The sequence below is a fragment of the Lagopus leucura genome, unplaced genomic scaffold (assembly GCF_019238085.1).
Source record: "Lagopus leucura isolate 7727_CA_CO unplaced genomic scaffold, USGS_WTPT01 Super-Scaffold_100030, whole genome shotgun sequence".
NCBI lineage: Eukaryota > Metazoa > Chordata > Aves > Galliformes > Phasianidae > Lagopus > Lagopus leucura.
In genome coordinates, this window is record NW_024962281.1 from 3,160,129 (window position 1) to 3,181,852 (window position 21,724).

At 41.6% G+C, this 21,724-nt stretch overlaps 1 protein-coding gene and 1 long non-coding RNA gene across 2 annotated transcripts in view; one reads left to right on the forward strand and one right to left on the reverse strand.

Annotated features, from left to right (window-relative positions):
* Positions 1 to 1,288: 1,288 nt before the first annotated feature.
* On the forward strand, positions 1,289 to 2,942 carry LOC122185540. The gene is made up of 3 exons (XR_006180911.1): positions 1,289 to 1,321; positions 2,522 to 2,593; positions 2,721 to 2,942. It is a non-coding gene; the product is annotated as an uncharacterized LOC122185540 (long non-coding RNA).
* A 4,975-nt stretch (positions 2,943 to 7,917) lies between these two features.
* TRPC7 (transient receptor potential cation channel subfamily C member 7) overlaps positions 7,918 to 21,724 on the reverse strand; it is a 62,554-nt gene continuing 48,747 nt past the window's right edge. Inside the window, exons 8-13 of the mRNA XM_042881800.1 lie at positions 17,589 to 17,784; positions 14,060 to 14,281; positions 12,554 to 12,634; positions 10,614 to 10,667; positions 8,990 to 9,065; positions 7,918 to 8,276 (exon numbers count right to left, since the gene is read on the reverse strand). Of these exons, the coding sequence (XP_042737734.1) occupies positions 8,134 to 8,276; positions 8,990 to 9,065; positions 10,614 to 10,667; positions 12,554 to 12,634; positions 14,060 to 14,281; positions 17,589 to 17,784 (772 nt within the window). The 3' untranslated portion in view covers positions 7,918 to 8,133. The remainder of the gene's footprint in view (positions 8,277 to 8,989; positions 9,066 to 10,613; positions 10,668 to 12,553; positions 12,635 to 14,059; positions 14,282 to 17,588; positions 17,785 to 21,724) is intronic.

Consider the following 21,724-nt stretch of genomic DNA (forward strand, 5'->3'; position numbering starts at 1 on the left):
ACGTGTGCTCATGGTGTGCAAACAGTGGCTGTCGATGGATGGATTTATGGTGAGATTTATGGTGCTTCTGTTTGAAGTTGGGCAATAAGAGTATCCATGATAAAAGCACTGTGGTTAATGATAAATTTTACCTACCTCTTTTGAAAGAATGGGAGAAGTGCTAAGATTAAGCTGAGGCTGGAGGCTAATAGAAGAAAGGCAAAGGCACATTGAGGAGTTCCATTCCTGCAGCCCTCGTGTTTGCATGGAGCCCTTTTAATAACTGTGAATAAAGCACTGTTCTTCCAGTTCACTTTCTAAAATAAACCATCCAGATGGCTGTAAGACAAAACCTAGTCGTCAAGCTGAGTAATGTGTATCTTGAGCACATTAACAATGGAACGTGTAGAATTGTGCTGGATTATGCAGGATGCCACTCAAAAAGGTGCATACGCAGAAGCAGGAATATCACAAGCATCAGACAGCTGTGGTTCATGATGTCACTCTGGGCCTAACCAGAAGGAAAATGTGTTTTACAATAAGGGTGGTGAGGCACTGGCATGGGTTGCCCAGAGAAGTGGTAGTTGCCCCATCCCTGGAGATGTTTAGGGTCAGCCTGCATAACCCGAGCACCTGATGGAGCCATGGGTGTCCCTGTACACTGCAGGTGAATTGGACCAGATGACCTTTAAGAGTCTCTTCCAACTCAAATGATTGTATGATAGAGTGCTAAGTGAAGATTAATGTTATTTTTTCCTTTCTGAGGGGAGCTGAAGAGGGCAGACAGATTTTCTTACAGTCAGTAAGAATACAATTATTTGGCTGAGCCGACATTGGGTTTCTTCTCTGATGCTTGCCCCCTTGATGTCCAATTCAAACTTGGAAAAAAACCTGAGAATCAAAAAGACTCATTGACAGAGGAAGGCAAAACCCAGACGTTCTGCTGGGGCTGCAAATGTGAGGAACATCATTGAGAGATTTTCCAGCCCCCTCTGCCCAAACTCATAAAACTTGCAGCAAAGGGAGAGCAGAAATGAGTGCCTGATGGCTGCAGGGCACACTCAGTAGGATGTTAGATGTCTTTTAACAGCTTTTACTGCTTGGATGGCAACTAATGGTCACAAGGACTGTAATCTGAGGGTTGTTCGAAGGGTCTTGCTGGCTTCCCCCAAAGCTTTCTGTTTCCTGACTTCACTCCTTGAATTTCCCAACTCCCACAGGAATCCAAGCTCTCATCACCCCGTATTGTGGGGGCTGCTGTGAGGGCACAGCCTGCAAACTGCAGAACTCCTGCTGAGAAAAACATCACCTGGAACTGTTTGTCCACTGCACGGCAATTTTCGTAAGCAAACTTTGTGCTGAAGTACAGCATGAGTAATTGCTTTCTTTATTTTTCTTTACCCGAATGCAATTTTTATTTGCTGTGAAATCAAGTTCCTTCCCTAGCTGGAAGCAAGCGAGCAACTTTTGTGTGTAGGAAGACTATAGTGGCACAGTGGAAAAATAAAACTATCAGAAGCTCTTGAGGAATAAATTCAAGCCCTCATTAATCCCTGTGGGCTGCATCTCCTATCTGAATTTTATGGAATGTGGGCGGTATTTTCAAAGCAATGGAATTGGTTGTTTTCAAGGGCTGACTTAGAGGATACCGACATGGTTCTGAACCACAGTCCTCTGCCCAAGGAAGATACAGGCTGGGGTTTATCCTGGGAATGTGCCCAGAACTTGGGTTTGCTGGAGAGCATTGAGGCTTCAGGGAGTGCTTGAAGTGGGACCAATGTAGAACTGCTGATGGGCTGGCTTTGATTTACTGGATATTTGCTCATAGAGTTATTGTGTGATTCCTATATGTTTTATTATCATAATTATTGTTCTCCTTATTATTAAGACTTCCTTATCCGGGAAAAATCAGCTTTTCTGCTGTGAAATTCCAATTATAATCAAAGAAAGCTTTGTGGATGCCATCCCACTAATTCTGTGTCACTCCAGCCTCTCAGCCAGCTCTCAGAGGAGTCTCTCATGGTGCATCTTGGAGACCTAAATGTCAGGAATGAGTTTTAACTAGGTTTGGAACAGGAGGGGTGCACTTGAATCTGGAGCTTTTATCTGACTCTTAATTGCATCTGGGAGCATAAAATTCACTGGTATAAGCTGTCATAATGCAAAGATTTCTGACTCATCACTGCAAGAAGAACAGTAAGAAATAAATTTCTGGAAGTATAGTTTATTATTGAAGTGGTGTCTTTTGCTAAGGACAGGCTATGTGCCTAGGAAGAGTGAAGGCTAATGGCTAAAATCCTTCTCCAAGATGTATGCATGACTGCAGGAGTTCCTATTAGAATTTGGGAAGGGTGCAAAGGAGTGTATTGTAAGGAGCAGGGGCTGCTGCCACTTACACTGCTATCCAAAGTACTTTAGTACTTGGAATCACAGAATGGTTGGGTTGGAAGGGACCTCAAAGCACCCAGTCCCAAACCCTGCTATGGACACTGGAATGTGATTTTGTTTTCAATTCATAATGATTTCTTTTTTGCTTATGTAGATATGGATTGGAGCATCACCTGATCGTGCTGTTCTTATATTAAGTGTAAAACCAAATCATACTGTTTTTAAAGTAAGTACGAATATCTGAACCTTCCCTTTGAGTCAGCAGCAGGCGGTGGTTCAACCACAGCTGGTCCTAAAGACAACATGTAGGCAAAGTGCAGGTTTTGCTGATGGAGATTTTTATCTCCACGCAGGTAGAAATAAGCCACCAGACCCTGAAAGATGCGGTCCCGTAGGAGCAAGCAAGATGTTTTCCATGAAAATAAGCAAGACAAGGAAGAGAAACCCATCCGAGCGTGAATCAAATTCAAGCAGGGAAATGCTGACTTTCCCCTTAACAAGAAAGCATCAGTTCCACATTCCCTCAGTTTAACGGCACAGTCTACAAAAAGAAGAGGAAAAAAAAAAAAAAAAGACTGAGAGAGAGAGAGAAAAACCAACCTGCAGAAAGAGATTTCTTTGCTCCTCTAGCTGCTGCTTCCCTTAGGAGCGCGGGCGCTGCGCATCGCTTGGTGCTGAGCGCTGCCTGCCGGCCCCGACGCGACGTGCAGCCCCGGCCCTACTTCGTAGTGCTCCGAGAAGGGGAGGAAAAAAAGCTCCTGAAACTCTAATCCGTGGTTGCTCGCCTCTCAGACCGCCTGGGGTTATGGGGCTTGTGGGGTGATTGCGGGTTGTGGCTGTTGTTTTAACTTGTAGTGCAAGACTTCTTCCTCTCATTCCAAGTCGCACCTTTCTATGTCTGCTGTTTTCCCCCTTAGGAAGAGCTGCAGAACATGAATGTCCTAATGCAAGAGGTTGGTGAAACATGATGGAAAATGCAGCTTTGGTGCCATGCCTGGATAACAGCAAGGGTGTTAATAAGCACACAAGACATGGGTAAGCATCTTTAATACATACAAAACTCTCCCTCAAGTTGCGTCTTTTTACTCTGCAGTGAATATTGCTTCTGAGGAGCTATTATTTGCTTTTCACTTACTGTCATTCTTTAATCTCAATAACACTGCTTTTCAGCAGCCAGATACTGCTGAAAGCCACGAGCTGGATTGCTTCTCATAAATGCCTTCAGCATCTGCTCCTTGAACGAAATTGGCAGCCCCTTTTTGGCTGAGGGCTGGCCTGCTTATCAACTCCAAAAGCTTCAGGTTCGATGATGCTGTGAGGTGTGACAAGGAGATGGTGATGCTCAGGGACCTGGGGAGAAAAGCGACCACAATGGAAGTCTCTGAGATGTGAGCTCACGTGGCTGTGAGGTTGGGCAGATAAGTGTGGCAGCTCTCTGAAGGATTGTACTTCTGGCCTGGAAGGCTGCAGGTATGACTGATAAATCAGTCAGTGCTGTTTCTAAATGGAGGCGCACAGCAAGCTTTGTTGGAGGATGAATGCACTTTTGTTTCTTTTGTCTGGGAAGCAGCATGTGGGTTTAATCCCTAGTCTGTTTTTATGTTAGAAAAAAATGTATCTTTTCACAAAATCAGTTTTTAAACTTGGTGGAAATAAAGTAATGCTTACCATCCAGTAAAAAGGAACTGAGAGGGAGAGCACAGCAGCTGTCACACACAGGTGGAGGTTTCCTTTGGGGATTTGTTTCTCTGTTTTCAGATGTAATATGCTATGAAGTCTGTGTGCCATCCTCTTTGATGTACTAAAGGGTGACATTCATCCTCTGGAAGATCTCAACCTTCAGCCTTTTGCTTCCTCAGTATGTGTGGACCAATTGCCCAGAGTGAGGACCAGTGGCTACAGCAGGGAAATTCATCTCAGCACCAGATCCCTCATCCCTCCTGCTGGGTAAGTCCTAATTAAATCCTTGCATCAATATAATTAATCGTTAATATGAGAATTACATATTAGTCTGCATTATAATCAATACTGCTTAAATATTAACAAGCTTGCTAGCTATTCACTAACCTTTTAAGCCCTTCCAAATCCTATTTATCACACTGCATGTTTGTGTTAAATCTCTCTCAAGTGACCATAAGTGAGTATGCTTTTACTTGCTGTTAAATACACTGCAAGCTCTCCATCCAGTTCAGCTGTTTGGCTGCTTTGGCTATTATCTCCCTTTCTGTTTGCACTGATTTAACTGTAGTGAAGACATCTCAGTATCAATACGAAGCCTGCCTGTGGTGCAGTGATGGGCTGTCCTCTGCTGTGTCCTCAGTGTCTCCTTTATGTAGTTAGGCCAGCTTCTTTGGCCCTCTGGAAGTGCCAGAAACCCCCTGGCAGCTCCTTTGGTTCAGTATTTGCATCTCTGGTCTACAGGGATTGCTGGCTGAAAGCTCTGCAGTTCACCTACGTAAATGCACGCTAATGCTTTCTGCTGCTGTCTCCTTTCTGTTAGCATGCACTGATGCAAGGAAGGAAACCACCATCTGAACACCAGGGCAGTCAGCACATCAGTGCTGGCAGGTTGATGGCTTTGTTCCCAGTTTGTCCAACTTCAACTTTGATTGGTCTGCTGGGTTTGCAGCATTAAGCAGATTTGGAGGATGCTCACTGGTGAGCCCTAACATATTTCCCATAAAATATCTTAACCATTTATACAGTTTGGCCAAAGTTATATCCCTTTGCACTGTGAATTTGTTCAATAAATAGAACCCCCATATTTCAAGCCAGCCTGCCACTGATAATGGGGGATGGCATAGGGGGCTGCACACCCCAGACCTTGTCCTTTCTGGGTCCCAGCTGCTCTGATATTTCCTCTCTAAAATCCCTGACTTCTCTCAGGGATCGTTTAGTGAGGTTCTTAACTTTAATTTCTTGTAAACAGAGTTTGGAGAATAAACCATGCAATGAATTTAACATCATTTCTGCTCCTAACACTTGAATACATAGCATGCAGCTTTCTTGCTGGTATTCCTGGGACCAAATGAGAGAAGTGCTTTGGGGAAGTGGGATTTTGCTTGTCATGAATATTAATACAAAGAACCTCAGTGCCTGGAATGTAAATGCTTAAAAGGGGAAGAAGCACAGTTTTCAAACTGCATTTTTCTCTGTACTTCTTTCAGTCTCTTTTTGAAGTTCTAGAAAACGTGATGCTCTTTCACAGCAAATTCCTGCATGCAGAGCAGGGCTGTGCTGCTTTGCTCACCCCACCATTCTCAGGGCAGCTGATGGGATGTAGCTGTGCCCCACATCACTCTACAGAGCTCCTCACTCTGTGTTGCCATTCGTGCTGACCACAGCATGCACAGATGCGATACTCAGCACCAGGAGAACACTTCCTTCTGCATCACAGGACCTTAGGAGCATTGCATTGCATCTAAATATGCAAAATGTAAGTGTATCATTGCATTTCCACTTACCTTTCTTATCTAACTCAATAAGTAGTACAATGAGAAATGGAAATTATGGTTAATATGACTTCCTTAGCATTAATGAATTCTACTTGCATTCCTAGGAGATGTTAAAACACTGAATGGGAAGGGTGAAGCAATTCCTGGATCAAGAGCCAGCCGTAGAGTTGTAATGAGACAAATCTTTCAGACAGGGCTTTTTATCGAAGTTGAAATGAGTTTTATACAGTGGTTGGTAGGGAAATATAGCAGTATTGCCATGAAAGATATTCCATCTTCTCATGGAGAAAGCAGAATAGTTTAACCATTTTCCAATTTAAGCAGAGGAAAACAGGCCAAAGAGACAAGTGGGCTACCATTCCCACAAACATGACATGTAGTGACCATCTTGTGCCAGCATTTGGTGCTCTGTGATAGATGTTGTCTGCTAAGTGGTTCATCATAACACTACTCTGCAAGAACCATCATGCAAAAGTAGCAATTTCCCACATTAGTTTTAGAAACGTGTTAATACTGATAGTATTTCAAATGAAGCACCACTGATAAGGAGACACATTTACAGGTTGTTGTCAGAAATCCCCATTCTCTAAGTTCATTCCCTTGAGATATACTTGAAGTTTTGCCTTTTGACTCTGTCAAATTTCAGAAGTTTTATGGCAAAATTCCTTCTTTGGATGGTTTCACTGTTAACACAGCAGAAAAGCAACAAAATATTCAGGATATCCAAAAGATCAGGCAAGTATTTCACTGAGTGTACAACAAAATAGTATGAGGTAATTTTATTATTTTTTCCTGGTCTTAGGTAAAAATATGACAGTATACAAGATAATCTTATTAAAGGTAAAAATACAGTATTTTGCTTTTTCTCTAAACAGATCTACGTACAGTACACTTTTTTATTTTGTCTTTTTTTTTTTCCTCAACGTTTTTGTACAAATATAACTATGATTCTATTAGGCTATCTGTGTTCTCATCTGGCACTTAAGAACTGATCACGGGTCACCTTCTGCTTCTGCTTGTTTTTCTCAGCTGATACCTAAAGGCGATGGTCATCTCATAGGTGTACCTTGTGAACAAACAGTACAGTTCAGCGGTTCCCAACTTGTAAGGTGTGCTTTAAATATTGAAATCACGTAGCTAAATGTAGAAACCCAAGCAATCCAAGTCTTCAGTTGCTTTCCACAGACTCGTTGCTTACCCTTTGTAAAAATGCACTCTGAGTGTTTGTATTACAACCTTGGAACTGGTTTTAATTCCTTCCAGGTCCTCCAGAAGAGCCAAACACATAACTCAGAACAATCATCTCTTCAACAATTCATTCTTCTTTTTATTTCTTATTTGTCACCATGTCCTCATTGGAAATGAAGCCTTTTCCTATGGTTTCAAAGATTTGAAGCTCCTGGGGTATGTTTTTCATAGTTTACCTCATGCTATGGCTTGCTGTTTGAATTCTGGAACCCAAAAGCAGAGCAGCTGAGTTGAGTTGCTGTCATCCATTAGTGCTGTTCCTTGTCCTGAACACATAAGCACAAAATATGTTACTTCTGCTGTGGATTTTCACTGAATATTTCTGTACGCTGTTGTTGTAGCTGGGATCATCTATGGACAAAAGAGAGGCTTGGTATATGTTTGAAGGGACCACAGCTGTTAGTGGGTTGGCTAAAACAGCTGGAAAAGGCAGAAAGGAGTTTTTGGCTTGGAATCCCTTTATTAGGTTCCAGCAAAGGGATGAAGGACCTTTTACCCAACAAGTTTGGTTCATGGTTCCAACTCTCTCATCCAGTCTGAAAAGTATCTGACAACTGGCCTTTCAGCAGACAATTTCTCATATGCTTTTCATTAACCACCATGCTGTTCAAAGTTACCTCTGTGGATGCCCATGTAAACATAAAAGGGGAGTACACACTCAAGGACAGGATTCTTTTAAATTCTCAAGGAATATGCTTGGCATGTTTTTCCTTCAGCCTTCACCAACTCCTGGTCAACAGAGTTAAGGTAAATGAGCACAGTTCACTGCAGACAGGTGGATGAAGATCTGGCTTTTTTGCCTTTAAAAGGTGCGTTCCCTACAGTTCATTTGTTTCTGATATTGAAGGGGGTATGCTTTTACCAGTAAGTTATTTTGTGTCATAAAAGATTTAACTGGAAATTCACCAAACACAGGAGTAATGCAAAGTGCTCCAACTGACACTGCCAATTCGTAGAAGATGAGTGCCTGGTCCCCATTTTTTGCGCTGTTTTTGTCCTCTTAAGATGCTGGTTGAGACTGAATAATGTTTAGAAAACCAGTTGCTTTCCTCTGTGCTCACCCTCAAATGTCCTTATTTAAGTTCTTCCCGAATTTGTCACTCAGTTGCTGTATAAGTCTTGCCAGCTCACCAGTAGCCTGGGACTTCTCCTCCAGGAGTTCATATCGGAGACTAGAAATATCTTGCTTAATCTCTTTAAGTTCTCCTAAAGGGAGCAATACACTGTTGTTAGCAATATTAAAGGAATCACACCTATAATTTTATGACAGAAGAAATTATCTATTTACTTGAGCTAGGTCATGGGCATTTGTGGCACTTTCTATGATGTTAATGCTTTTATGCATTTAATATTTGGCTTATAGGAAATTACCTGTACTTGCAGTAGAGGGACCAACAACAATAACAACTGTGTATGGAAAATTCATCTTTCTTCTTGTTTGCTCTCCATGTATAGACCTTCGCTTACATGGGACGTTGGCAGGATAGCAGGGAAAAGACATTACAAGGAATGTCTTTTCCATCTGCTTACAAATACTACAAGATACCACGGCAGCGTATATCCTTATTCAGTTCCAGCAATGTCCTTGTGGTGGGCATGGGCAGTACAGTCAATAACTACTTTACTTAGGCCCCAAGACAAGGCTAAGTATGGGTAATGCCCTGGGTTTTGCAAAGGAAGGACATATAGAGCTATGAGGCAAAGCAGGACGCTGTACAGACAGACTCTATGATCCACGTTTTCTGCTAAGGAACATTTCAGAGCAGCAAGGTGGCTCTGAGTCAGCATCGTTTTCCTACATGTGAGCCTGAGGCATGCTTCCTCTCCACCAAGGGTGTTCTCTAAGCTCAATCCTTTTACTTGAGATATCAATAGCAGTAACATGCTCTAATTTGTGGCAATAATAAAAATCCACTTGCCTTCATTGACTTCATCATTTTCTCGGTCCACCTGAGCCTTCAGCACGTAGCGCTTAATCAGGCGTTTCATTATTTTCTGAAAAGAGAACAGAGACACTCAACGTGAGTTTATCCACACCTCCTCAATTCTCGACTTATTCTGAAAAATTCAAGCACCTCATTTCTCTGTGGATGAAGCCTGGCTTCAGAGGAGGCAAAGGGATTTTTATCATTGACTTCTCATTTATTTTCTAATCTATCTTGTGAGCTTCGTATTGAAGTAGTTGATTGATTGCCATTCCATAATAAGCCCACATTTTGTTTGTGGCATGCATCTGAGTGCAGAGTATGTCCCACAGACATAATGAAAACATAGATGATCCAACAGCAATTTAAGAAGTGGGACTCCAACCATTCCTTGAACAATCTGCTGTTTAACATATCTATAAAACAAACTTTACTGGAAGAAATAAGTTGTTAATGATGGTAACAAACTCACTCATGATGATGAATTGAATATCTAACCCAAAGTTAAACAGAAATACTTGCTTTGGAACTTGGGGTTGAGGAGAGAGAACAGACTTAGAACAGAGAAAGAGAAAACAAAAATGGAGAATGAGACAATTTGGAGAGAAATGGTGGATGTTATGGGACATACATAGGGTAAAAACAGCATCATGTAGATTTATAAAATGGGGGGATGACTTAGTAAGGAACAGCATATATGGGAACAGTAAGAGGTGATGATGGATGCGAGCTTGCAATGTGATATTTTTTCAAAAACACATTATTTATGTAGCAGGAAAGTAACTGTCATTTTCAGGCTGCAGTGCTTTTTTCAGGCCCAGTGGCTTACAGCAGAAGGCCTACATCATTGCCAGCTCTTTGCTACAGAAAAGATGCTCATCAGTGGGGAAAAAAGCATTTGAACTGTGAGAAATGTAAAAAGTGCTGCTCTATCAGAGATAACGATCAGGAGTCCAAACTAATATGCCTAAATTTGCTTATTGGATGTTTATATCAGTTCTTGGGCATGCAATGCTTGATGGCCGTAGCTCAGTTTCAGGGGAGGAGCTAAGGCAGGACACGCTGTCTCGCTTGGGAGCAGCTTCTTAAAACAGGAAAATAGAAAAGCCTTATGCTGTTTGGACTACTTCTAGAATGAGGTCAAAGGGCTCTCTTTGAGACAAAAGAGTGACACATTCAGTGAATAGTTTTGTGCCCTCAGGGCTTTCTGCATCCTCTGCAAACAGAGGAGAGCTCGATGAACATCCAAGAGAGGATATGCAAATGCCTTTTCTTGAGCAGATGGCCCCTATTAAGGGAAAACCTCTCAGCGTGAGCTCACCTATTCGCAAAGCAATCACGTCTGCTTTGAACATCACTTAAAATCACTGCAAAGACTGTGAAACTCGAATTAAGGAATCGATACACTTGCTCTTTTTTTCTTTTTTCTCCCCAGAAGCCAACTATGAGTTATAACGGTACGAAATGCACGTGCAATCAAAGAAGGATCCACTCATTTATATAAAGGTCATGTAGCCATGGAATGTGGGATTTAAAGACTCTGTCCTTGTCTCAAAGAGGCATCTGGCTAACCGGGTGGGTCAGTTAAGGCAACAGAGGTGAGGCACAGCGCACGTACGGTGTGTTGAAGATGGCCAAGGTAGTAGAATCCAGAGGGAGGTAGGGTTGGCACCTGGGAAAACATAAATGAAGTAATGTTTGGGGAAAGTAGGGAAATCCTAGATCCAAGATATATGATTTTTGTTGTTTGTTTGTTTCAGAACAGATGACAGGAAATTTAGAATAAAACAAGGAATTGACGTAAACAATGAATATCATTACTATCTGGAAAAATATGGTAACATCTATCTACTCCACTTCCCATGCAGCTGGTATTTTTGAAGGCCACTACTCAAATACAGTCCTATATTAACTGCTGCACACAAAAGCCAAAAGCCTGAAGGTGCCCACCTGATCCATCGAGAACAGAATACAGTCAGATTTGTCTACAGAAACTAAATTAAAAACATGGCCATCCCTAACATGAGGCTACTTAGTCACCTAGTAGATGTTTCAGCCAGTAGGTTTAGGAAAGTTATTCGTTTTTGCTCCATATTGCTTTTCTCCTTCTCTCCAGCACTGTTCCTTACAGCTTCAATAGATGGAATAGCTTCTCAGCAAAACAATCCTGTTTATTACAGGGAAGTGACAAATAAAGCTTCCAGACAGCATTGTGATAATGGAGGCCAAACTTGAAACAGTTTAAATACAATTGGTCTCAATCCCAGACGTTACCCATTGGGCTGTACAAGAGCTCCAGAGTGAGCCATCACGTGTGCTCATCTCTTGCAGCTATTTTATCACACCAAACATCAAATAAATACATTCCTGAGCTTCTAAAATTACCAACCAGTCCTTCTAATTTCCCTGACAAATCCTTTCCTGACTTTTATAGAGGAAGGTGCTGCTGACAGCATGACAGACTGCCAGTGCTGGGAGTGGAGACAAACACATGAACTTAACACAGCATTTTAGCAGTGCTCCATTCAAAGCCTCATCTGAAGAGGGTTTGATGAGGACATTCTGTTACTCAGACTAGTTTACCCCCCACATCATGGCAGCTGTTTATCCTATTTCTCAAGCTACTGCAGGTTTAGTTCTGCTCATCTCTTGTTATCCCTCGAGAGCACCATACTACAGCTACACAAAGTGCAGGTCTACTTCACCTGATAAGCCTCACTAAAGGAAACATGCAGAGAAGCCACTACTTCAAACATCTTCCCAGCTGCAGAAGAAAATTTGCTGTACAGACTATCAAAGCGTTTGTTCTTTTTTTTCTATTTAGATAATGAAGATTATTGCACCTTTCTTGCGTTATTTGACAATTTCTTCCTACAGCAACTGGCACTTTCTAAGATCATTTGAAGGCAAGTCCAGTAGGAGCAAAATCAAGTGAAAACAACAAGCATTCATGCCTGCCTTTCTTTGAAAACTCAACTTATTTTCACAGCTGTATTTGGCTTTCTCAACCCTAGAAATAAGGGCTTAATTTACCACAAACATTAGGAGATCTCATTTAGAAGTTATAGCAGCATCTTTCTGCTACCTGTGGGTCTGAACGTACAGGAAAATGTCAGAAATGCCAAAGTGCTGCTTTGAGAAGGGCAATCATCTCTCTTCCCTTCAATCTTGATGGTGTCACATCAGCTAACTGTGTTTTTGGACCATACCACATTGCAGCGTAGGACAAGTTACTGACAGAGAAAGCACGTGCAAATGGCAATGGAAAGGCTGGAGGGGTGGCATGGTGTCGTGACAATGAAACGCCGCCAGTGCGAGACTAGGAGATTAAAGCTTGAATGACGGTCCTACTATGAAGCTTAATACCCATGAGAGCAATTAATCAGCGTTAATTAACACCACGTCTATTACCATGGATGATACGCCGCATTTGCCTCTGAGCGCTGTGACCGCACTAAGCCACAGCTCAGCACATCACAGGATGGCACCAACTGGACCCAAGCAATACAGCCCAGCAGAGCAGTACACCAGCACACCTCTGCCCCGCTCTGTGATTACCTGGTATCTTGTGGGCTTGTTATAAGCATTCTTCACTGAAAAGTTTTCTGAATGCAGACTGCCAGACTGAAAACGAACTTTCTGTAACGATAAAACGTTGAGATGTATTAAGCCAGTGATAGCTTCTCTCATGCGAATGACCCCAAACTTAAGGGAGCTTTATAAATCCGGTAGGAAATGATTAAATGTGTGGGTGTAATAAAAGTCAGTGCATTCTGTTCTAAAAAGGTTCCAAAAGAAGGAAAAGAATTGAAGAACAAAAACTCCTGGGAAAAAGAAAGGATTTTAAGTTGTCAAGGCACAAACAGTACTCTCAGACCAGTTCTGGTTAAGGAGGTGCTAAGAAAAGTGAAATGTATTCATCTTAGATTGGTGATTACCAATGGAGGGCACAGTTTTTAAAAAATAAATAGGTTTGTAGAGAACAAGTCAATGCAGCTGTAAAAAATTGAGATGGAATTGATTTTCAGCAGTTCTTTGAAAACAGTAGTACAATTTGCTACTTTTTTATCTGAACCCTTTTTAAAAATACAACAGTATTTATTTATTTTTTTATCAGATGACAACAAAGCTATTGCTTTTCCCAACTAGAATCTTCCAAAAGTCTTTTCAGAAGACCAACATTCATTACAGATTTATGTGACATTCATATCCACCTATGAACTTTTTGGTCCAAACGCTAAAGAAATAAAGAAGTACTCAAAGGAATTAATTACATATTATAGACTCAAAGGAGCTAATACACACACAGACCCTTACAACTGCATGCAAGTGTACAGGGAAGTCCCTATTTAAGGGCTTTTTATTCCCAACTGCCTCACTGATCTTGAGAAATAATTATATTATTAATCAGGATGCTGGTAATGGCTAGAAGACAGATGCTTTCTTTTGACAGGGAACACAACCCCACTGCTACCAAAGCACATTTCTACTTCAGGTGGCCAAAGAAGAGATGGAAGAGGCAGGATCTGCCCATCAGTGCTACTCATTACTAGGCAGAAGTAAGAGAGGGGTTGCTAATTGCAGCTGTAGGCATTTAGGAAGTGTTATTAGTAACTGCTTGGAAACTTGTTCCCAAACCTGGAATGGCAGTAAACATGGTGGTTAACGTAATGGCACTAAAATTAATTGGGAAATCACTTAAAGGCAAGAGCATGTTTTGAAGTGGCATGAAAGCCTGCTGGGCAGATTAGGAGCCAGATAAGATGGGATATTATTTGTGCTTCTGCCCTTGCCCTTTGACTTTGTCTATTAGGCTCTGGGAAACCCAGAGTGCCTCCTTTTATAAGAGTTGCTCTGTCACAGGTGTACTGACAGTGCTCAGTACAATGAGGCTGCAAGTCTGGGAGGACCCTCTAGGTGCTGATATAAGACAAGTAACAATGCTGAGCAAAAGACTGCACTGTCCCTGATCAACCTGCAAACGATGCAACCCCCAGCAGAAGGTCCTTGCAGCCACGGATCTATCACTCTACACAGAAGGCAAAAAGCAAAGATGCAACATACCCGTTGTTTGGAGTTCAGCATTCCCATCTCAAGATCATTTTCACAGTTTTTGGCCTTAGATTTGCAGAGTTTTATGAGGCACATTTTTATTCTCAGTATGAGATAATAAAATGATTTAGGGCTTGGCACTAGATTAAAGGGAGCAGGTAAAGTCCTTCCTTCATCAAAGTAGGATAGCCAGAGCTTGGCACGTGCAAACTTCCACTCCACATCTGCATCCTCCTTGGAAAGGGAAGAGAAAATAACACCCAAATGCATAATTAGCACAAAGAAAGGAATTTAGCTATCATGAGAACAAACATAAAGGCAGGAGTTAACAAGAATCAGCTAAAAAAACACCTGAAAGTAATGTTATCTTCTTAGGTTTCTCTGTCATCTCAAAAAAAAAAGGAAAAAACAAACAAAGAAATGAATAAACAGAGAGTGCAAATCCTCCAAATACCAGACTGAATGTCACCTATTTCTGCTTGACAGAAAAATTTTACAAACTGCTTATTAAGAAGAAGTTGGGAACAGGGGAACCTTTTTTGCCTTCTAAGCCAGGCAAATGCCATGAGCCAGAAAGGTCAGCGTAAGATGGGATACAAATAAGTTCACATTTCTCTCCAGCAAAGGCTGCAGAAACGCAGCACAGTGTCACAAAGAGGCATTTTGGAGGAGAGGTGGGAGCACAGAAGGCTGGAGCAGAGCTGTGCTGCAACGAGGGAGATAATGAAGAGCAAATCGTTTCAGAGTGGCATTTTTTACCCCGTTTCTTTGTCTCATTTGAACACGGGACCACAGCTGCAGCCAGCTTTATAGCAGTGGCCAGTAACTAGGTTTGTTGAAGGTGTTTTGCACACTAGTGTGGTTCCTTTAAGTCAAACATTACTTTTTTCATTAGACAGCAAAGGGCTTGTCTTTCAGTAACAACCCAGTGCTGGTGCTTTGCTGGTAAGTTATCTGTATTAAAACATGCATATAGTCACGGAAAGGAGAAGTTACAAATACAACAGTGATTCCCTCTGATTAACTGCAGTGCTAATTGCCAGGTAACTGTTATCACTGCACTGGCCAGGAATCACCCATAGAGGAGGCTAGATCACCGATTTCTTCTATCATCAGATTACTTCCTGGTCAACCCTGATTGCGTTCACCACGATAATATTCCCAGATCAATGCACCTTATTTCTCCTACCATTCACCACCTGCCACTTAAGCAGCTGTAGGAAAAAAAAAAACAAACAACTCACTGCCTGTGAATCTCCTTTATGAAGCATCAGGATGGGCCAGGATCACTTCCAAACTCAAGGACAAGGTTAAGGCTAGCACACCCTTTAAGGATCTGCTTGGCATTTACAGAGGATGATGGTCAGATCCATCCATCAGGCAAAGAAACAGAGCGATACAGCTGCTATACAGCTGTTGTCTTGCAGTTTATATGGTGGGCAGCAGCACAGATAGAAACATGGTCTGCTGGTTCCTTATACTCACGTACATCCATGTTCTGCTGAAATCAGTAACCTCTGATTAATTCCTACCTCGAAAACCATGTCAAAAACTAGCACACCACAACTGAGCTTAATTCTGTTGCAGCTGCAGTGATACTTCTGCCAACAGAGCAACATTCACTGCTGTTGCTCAGCCTTCTCATTGTTTGGGGTTGAACCTCACAAAAGCCTAAATCTGAATTATGGTAGAAATAATTTGTTAACATTTTTAAGGCTTTTCTGCTAAATAGCTAATGATGGAAGTGTTTCTGGCTGGCAGAAGGATTTTTTTTTTCCTTCCATAAATAGAAAGTGGTCAGGAAGCATTAATACTTGAGGGATAAACAGAAGAAAACCAGAAGTAGCTGAAAAGAGATGTTCAATGGAAAGCACGAGAATACTATTTTGTAAACTGGCTAACGGAAAAGCATTTTCCCATTGACTGCAATGGAATTTAATTCCTAAGTAATTACCATCCTCTGTCATTATGGACATTGCTGTTGTCAGATAAACAGAAAGGACTTTCTATTTAGTCAGTAGGATGACTTTGTCTTTCCTTAATCTCTCTGTCGCTGAGGATTTAGAGGAATTAGTGTGAGATTTACTAGATTTCTCCCAGTTCTCTGGATGGAACAGCTCACATTTGTTTCTCTTGCTGGTAGTTATAAATATTCTTTAACAAAGTTCTGAAAAGTTCCAGGCAGCCAAGAAGGATGTTCAAGGCTTTTCCAGGTAACTGTTCATCATGGAATATTGAATATAGAGCAGAAAACTAACATAGGCCACCTATTGAGACATTTATTGATATTTTTCTTCTGCAAACTCACAAGAAAATCTCTACTTACTACAATAAACTAGAAATGCATTAAGAATCTGATACTCCTTCAGAAACAGATCTCGTTTCAGTAGAAACTGCTTCATCTTAAGGTTTGGGGGTTGGAACTCAGGGACCTTTAAGATCCTTTCCAAACCAAGCCATTCTATGATTCAAAGTGATTAGAAAACTTTGGGAAAATACCTTCTGCACACAAGAAAGCTTCCAGGGCAGAGAGCACATGTAAGGTCCCTCTGACATTTAGACTCAGTTGCAGCACACATGAGATAGAGCTCTGTTTGCACTACAGTACATGGAGGAATCAGACATTACAGTCAGAAAATAATTTCAGCTGTGGCCTTTTGCAGTGTCAGGTTCTGAGGGAAGATTAGAGCGAATAATTAATACAAATCCAGCCACAGAAACTTGACATTTAGCAAATCGGAAGAAAGAGGTGAATCAGCATTAACACTGTCCAAATATTAATCCTTTCTTTTTCTTCTTTTCTGTTAGCAGGGAGTTGTTTTTGCCCAAAGCACTCAGCAAACCCAGCCTGCTTCAACCAGTGCTACTGAACAAAGTTGGGTAAACCCTGTAAATGCCTTTCTGCAGATACTGGTTCATGTTCTGTGATGGTTGTATTCATATCCTTTATATGCTGGTGGTGGGGGTTTTTGTTTGTTTGTTTGATTTTTTTTTTTTTTTTTCTCATGCCATTATGATCTGTGGGCCCAGGGGTGCCTCAAAATAAAACAAAAAATATATACCAAGATTTCATACCCGGTAATTGGAAAATAAGGAATTTTTATATGTGTATCTATGAGCTTCAGCCCTAAATGGGCCTGCATGTTTAGCCAATAGAAAATAGGGAAAGAAACAGGTGAAATATTGCTTGATTTCTCGTAAGGAAACAACATAGCTAAGGTGGATAAATTATTGCAACCAATGTAGGCAGTAAAAACTACTACAAGCTGCTTTCATTAAATACACGCAAAGGAAATCGAGATTGCTCACAGATGGTCATTAAAGACAAGGAAGTTGAAGTTTTTATAGAAATGATTCATTGTTAATTATTAATTCAGCCCTAATTTGGGACTGATATGGCCTTGACTCTCTGTAAGAATTGTTTTTCAGTAGTGCTCCAATTTTGCATATGGAATAAACAACAACTTCCTTGTTCTTTTAACATTTTCATTATCGATAACAATTACGCATACTGTGTTCATAACCCAGTTTCTTATCTTACCTCAATTTCCTGATAAGAGTTGTTTATCATGGCTATTAGCATATTAAGCAGCACCACCACCATGGTCACGTTGTATACTCCATAGAGTACATATCCAATATTCTCAATGAATTTATGATCGTACTTCAGCACCACGGATATCACTTCAGATAAGCCAAATATTGACCAGAATAAGGTTTTAAAACTTTCTTCTACCCTAAAAAGAAAGAAAATGGTCACTTTATAGAGTTGTTAGCAAATCAGCCAGAACAAATGCTTAATAATAAAAGTGGCAACCCACCAATATAAATATGATGCCTTGGCACAGTAATTACAAGCAGTTATCCATCACCCTGGGAGATGCCAGATTAAATGTCCTGATCTAATAAAGAAATAATACTTCTATGAATACTATAAAGTGGCAGCGACCCCGTATTAGCTCCATCTGCTCTTCTCAGGTGTGTTATTTGTCATTTGGCTTTTCTGTCCCTATTAAGGACTCCTCCATGGGCCACTTGCAGTTTGGAACCTTTCGTAAGGGACTCAGAAGTTCTTACTTCACCACCTATTCCTCATCTGGAGAAGACAAACAGAGATTACCTGGGAGAAGGAAGAGGGAACTTATCTTGACTGCCTTGTAAGGGATTTCCAGGGCAGAAGAAAAGCATCATTTTCTGCACAAAAGGAATCTGTGAGAAGTTGTGACTTGTGGCATGAGTGTAACCAGTGCACCATGCAAATGAAGTCATCCCATGGTCTGATTTTCTTCCAGACAGAAATGAAGGAAGGAGGAGGACGAGGAAGAATGTTGGTATGTTTTGTAAGAACTTTGCTTAGTTTTCAAGTTGAAAGCAAATAATGCCTTTACTTGCATCCCAGGAGGTAAATGCCCTCTAAGAAAACAAAGCCATTAATTATTTTCAGGATCTTTTAATTATTTTTATTAGGGTGACTAATCCAGCCAGATCTGTTTGTGAAAACAGATTATAGACACAAACTATGAACATGACCTAGGGAAGCCACAGCAAACTGGCTCTTATCTCCCATCACAACTCCTGGCATCCCCTCCTCCATTTGCACATCATAGTAAGACTGCAGTAAATATTCAGGATCATTCTCATCCAGCATAACCGCACTGACTTGTAGGAGATGATCCTGAGTGGTGTTCCAAATAGGTGTCACACAACATCAGTTGAAACGTGGCTTTCTATTCAGTCTTCATTTTACTCAGATAAATTATTGCTTGCACCTCCTCGCTGTTTTGCAATGAGGCTGGGATATTACGCAGAGATTTACCTGTGGGACGAGCTATGACTGCTGCAAAAAAGCACCACCTCTTTTCTACTTGGTGGGTATTTCCTCTCCTCACTCTGCTCTCGTCTCCTCCCATCACACGCAGCAAAGGACAGCTGACATTAATGTGTCAGATATCCTTCACTTTTATGTTAGAAACCTGCTTAGCTCCTATTCTATTAGACATTGTATTTCTAGTTAAAGAACTTGTACAACACCAAAAACCACTGGCTTTGAAACCTGTCATCAGTCACTTATCAAACTAATAAAAACCATAACCACCAGCCTGGATCCCAGCTGCACCCTGCTATTAACCTCCCTTTTTTAATTTGGAAAGGTTCCCTTAGTTTTCCACCCTGCCGGTGGTTTTTAACACAACATGTCAATTCCGCTCCTTTTCTGCAGTTTAAGCATTAACCTTTGTTCTGGAGAGGTGTCAGGTTCTCCTTGAAAAGTAAATTACTGGCTGGCCCTGGGCACCCCGAGAAGCTGAGGGCTCCAGCACAGCCATCATGCTCCTCTGCAAATGTCCAAAGTCCTTAATCCTAGCATCAAGTGGAAGAAGAATGGGTATGGGAGCAGGAGGGTGGCAGGAGAACTGGCATCCCAACACAACGCTCAGCAATGCCTGCAGACAGACACAGCACTCTCACTTGTGGAGGAAATGATTCTGAAGGGACCTGGTACTAGATCATCCCCACCTTCTGACGAGGATGCATCAGAGAAACACAGAATGGCTTACGTTGGCGGAGACCTTAAAGATCCAAGCCTCCAGCCATGGGCAGGGTTGCCAACCAACAGCTCTCCAGCCTGGGGAATGGGGAATCCACAGCTTTTCTGGGCAGCCTGTACCAAACTTGGATGGTTCCTCCCCTCTCACTACTACCAATTCGCAAAAGATTTGGCACAGGTCACAGGAAACATATACTTTTCTTTTTGAAAGTGTCTCACTAAAACACGAGATGAGGACAGTTGGAGCAAACTTTTTGAAATTTCCAAGACGTTGATACGTCTCGTCAGCATCAACTATGCTGTTTGCCCCCCTCCTGCAAGGACACAGAGTGCTTTATCCTTCCCAAAGGTAAACAAATGAGGGAAGAGATCAAGAGTCCTGTCCATCTTAACCACTCTGGAGAGCAGGGGGAGCTGGCAGGGACAAATTGAGTGGTGCTGCTTGCTGGCATGGGTATGCTGTGCTCTCCTCACTGCAGAAGGGCCAGCAATTGTAGCAGGAACAGAAAGAATTTTGCTTCAATAGGCAGTCTTGATGAAGTTAAACAAAGATTTTGCATTAAGGAAGAAAACAGACCACAGGCAATCATCTAGTTTCAGATTTTCCTTGCTTCTCTAAGCAGCTGTGTGCTGTTCATCAAGAAAGATCACAGCGAGGACATGATTTCATGTCAGTCTTGCATCCTCCCCTTTAAGAAAGCTTAAGGCATCCTTTCAGACTGAGTTATTTCCTTAAATTGATTGGTAGAGCTTTAACATTGCCAGAAAAGCAATGCAGTCAATATAATCCACAAAAATATCATATTTTGACAGAGCAAAATAAGAAGAAAAAAGCCTCCAAGCCTTTAAGTAACATTGGCACTGAGCAGTGAGTCACAGTTCCCCTTGGGGAGAAGCAGACAGAAACCCTCATGCTGCAGCCTTCAGCCTGATTTGCGATGCAAAAAGCAAGACGAACACAATCAGTCTTGCCTCCATTTCAATTCTGTTTGCATAGCATGTTCATAATTACGGGCTGTTTGGAGAGCTGTGTTCTGTACACAGCATACAATAAACACATAAACAGTGCTGGGGTCGGCCGCAAGAGTCCTGAAAGCTGTCAACTTTTCAGCACTGAAGAACTGAAAAAGAAAAATTTGGAAGTATACCACAGTTAGCTAAATAATCTCAGTGTTTAACAGCGTGAGGAAAAGCACGCTGCATTTTCATTTCCTTTGCATCAAGAGCATTAAAATTGAAGAACTGACAGAAACTGCATGATAACATGGTTCAGAGGCCACTGGGGTGCTGTGTGCCTGCTCTGCAGAAAGCAAAATGAAGGGGATTCCAAAAGTGCAAGCTACACCAGCATTCATGGATTATTATTAGATGTAAGCATTCAATTCCCTCTCAATGATACCTGGACAAATATTCATTTTTTTTCTCTTCCTACGCACTGTCCTGGGGAGCTGTGGTTGTTTGAAATCCAATGTTATTTCCGTGAGCAGCTCCTTGTCTGTGAGGGTATCACTAGAGATATCCACTGCAATGTTCAGAGGGAGCTGTCAATTCAGTGCCCTTTGGAACCGGCCAGTCTGATTAACGTGCAAATCCAGCAGGTTTTTTCTTCTGTCACAATTAGCCAAGTGATATCCAACTCAGGTTCCATAGTAAAACAGCCATCGTTTTGAGTAGGAAATTTAATTTCTGTAAAATTTCACGCATTGGAATTTGCGACGTCTGCTATGAGGTGCATTCAGAGAAGTCAGTGAAATCACAAAATGCTTACGAGTTCAGCAAAGTGAGCATTTCTCTTTGCCTCGGCAAATTCTGACAACACATTGAGACTTCCCCCCTTGTCACAAATAAGTGAATGGCAGCAGGAAAGCACCATGCTCAGGACGGTTCACAGGCTGCTCAAGAAATGCAAACAGGGAAATGTCGTGAGGGTTAGCCCCTTTGCCAGTGTACCATTCCTAGCTTGCCAAAACTGTGTAGGACTGCAGGTTTCTGGTTTGTTGAATAAGACATCTGAGAAGGATTTTGAGGATGAATGTTAATTTACACTCTTTGTTTCGTGCGATGAAGGGCTCATTTTCACTCATCATCCTTTAACGCTTCTGCATGTTTATATAATCAGAGGAAATCAGGCT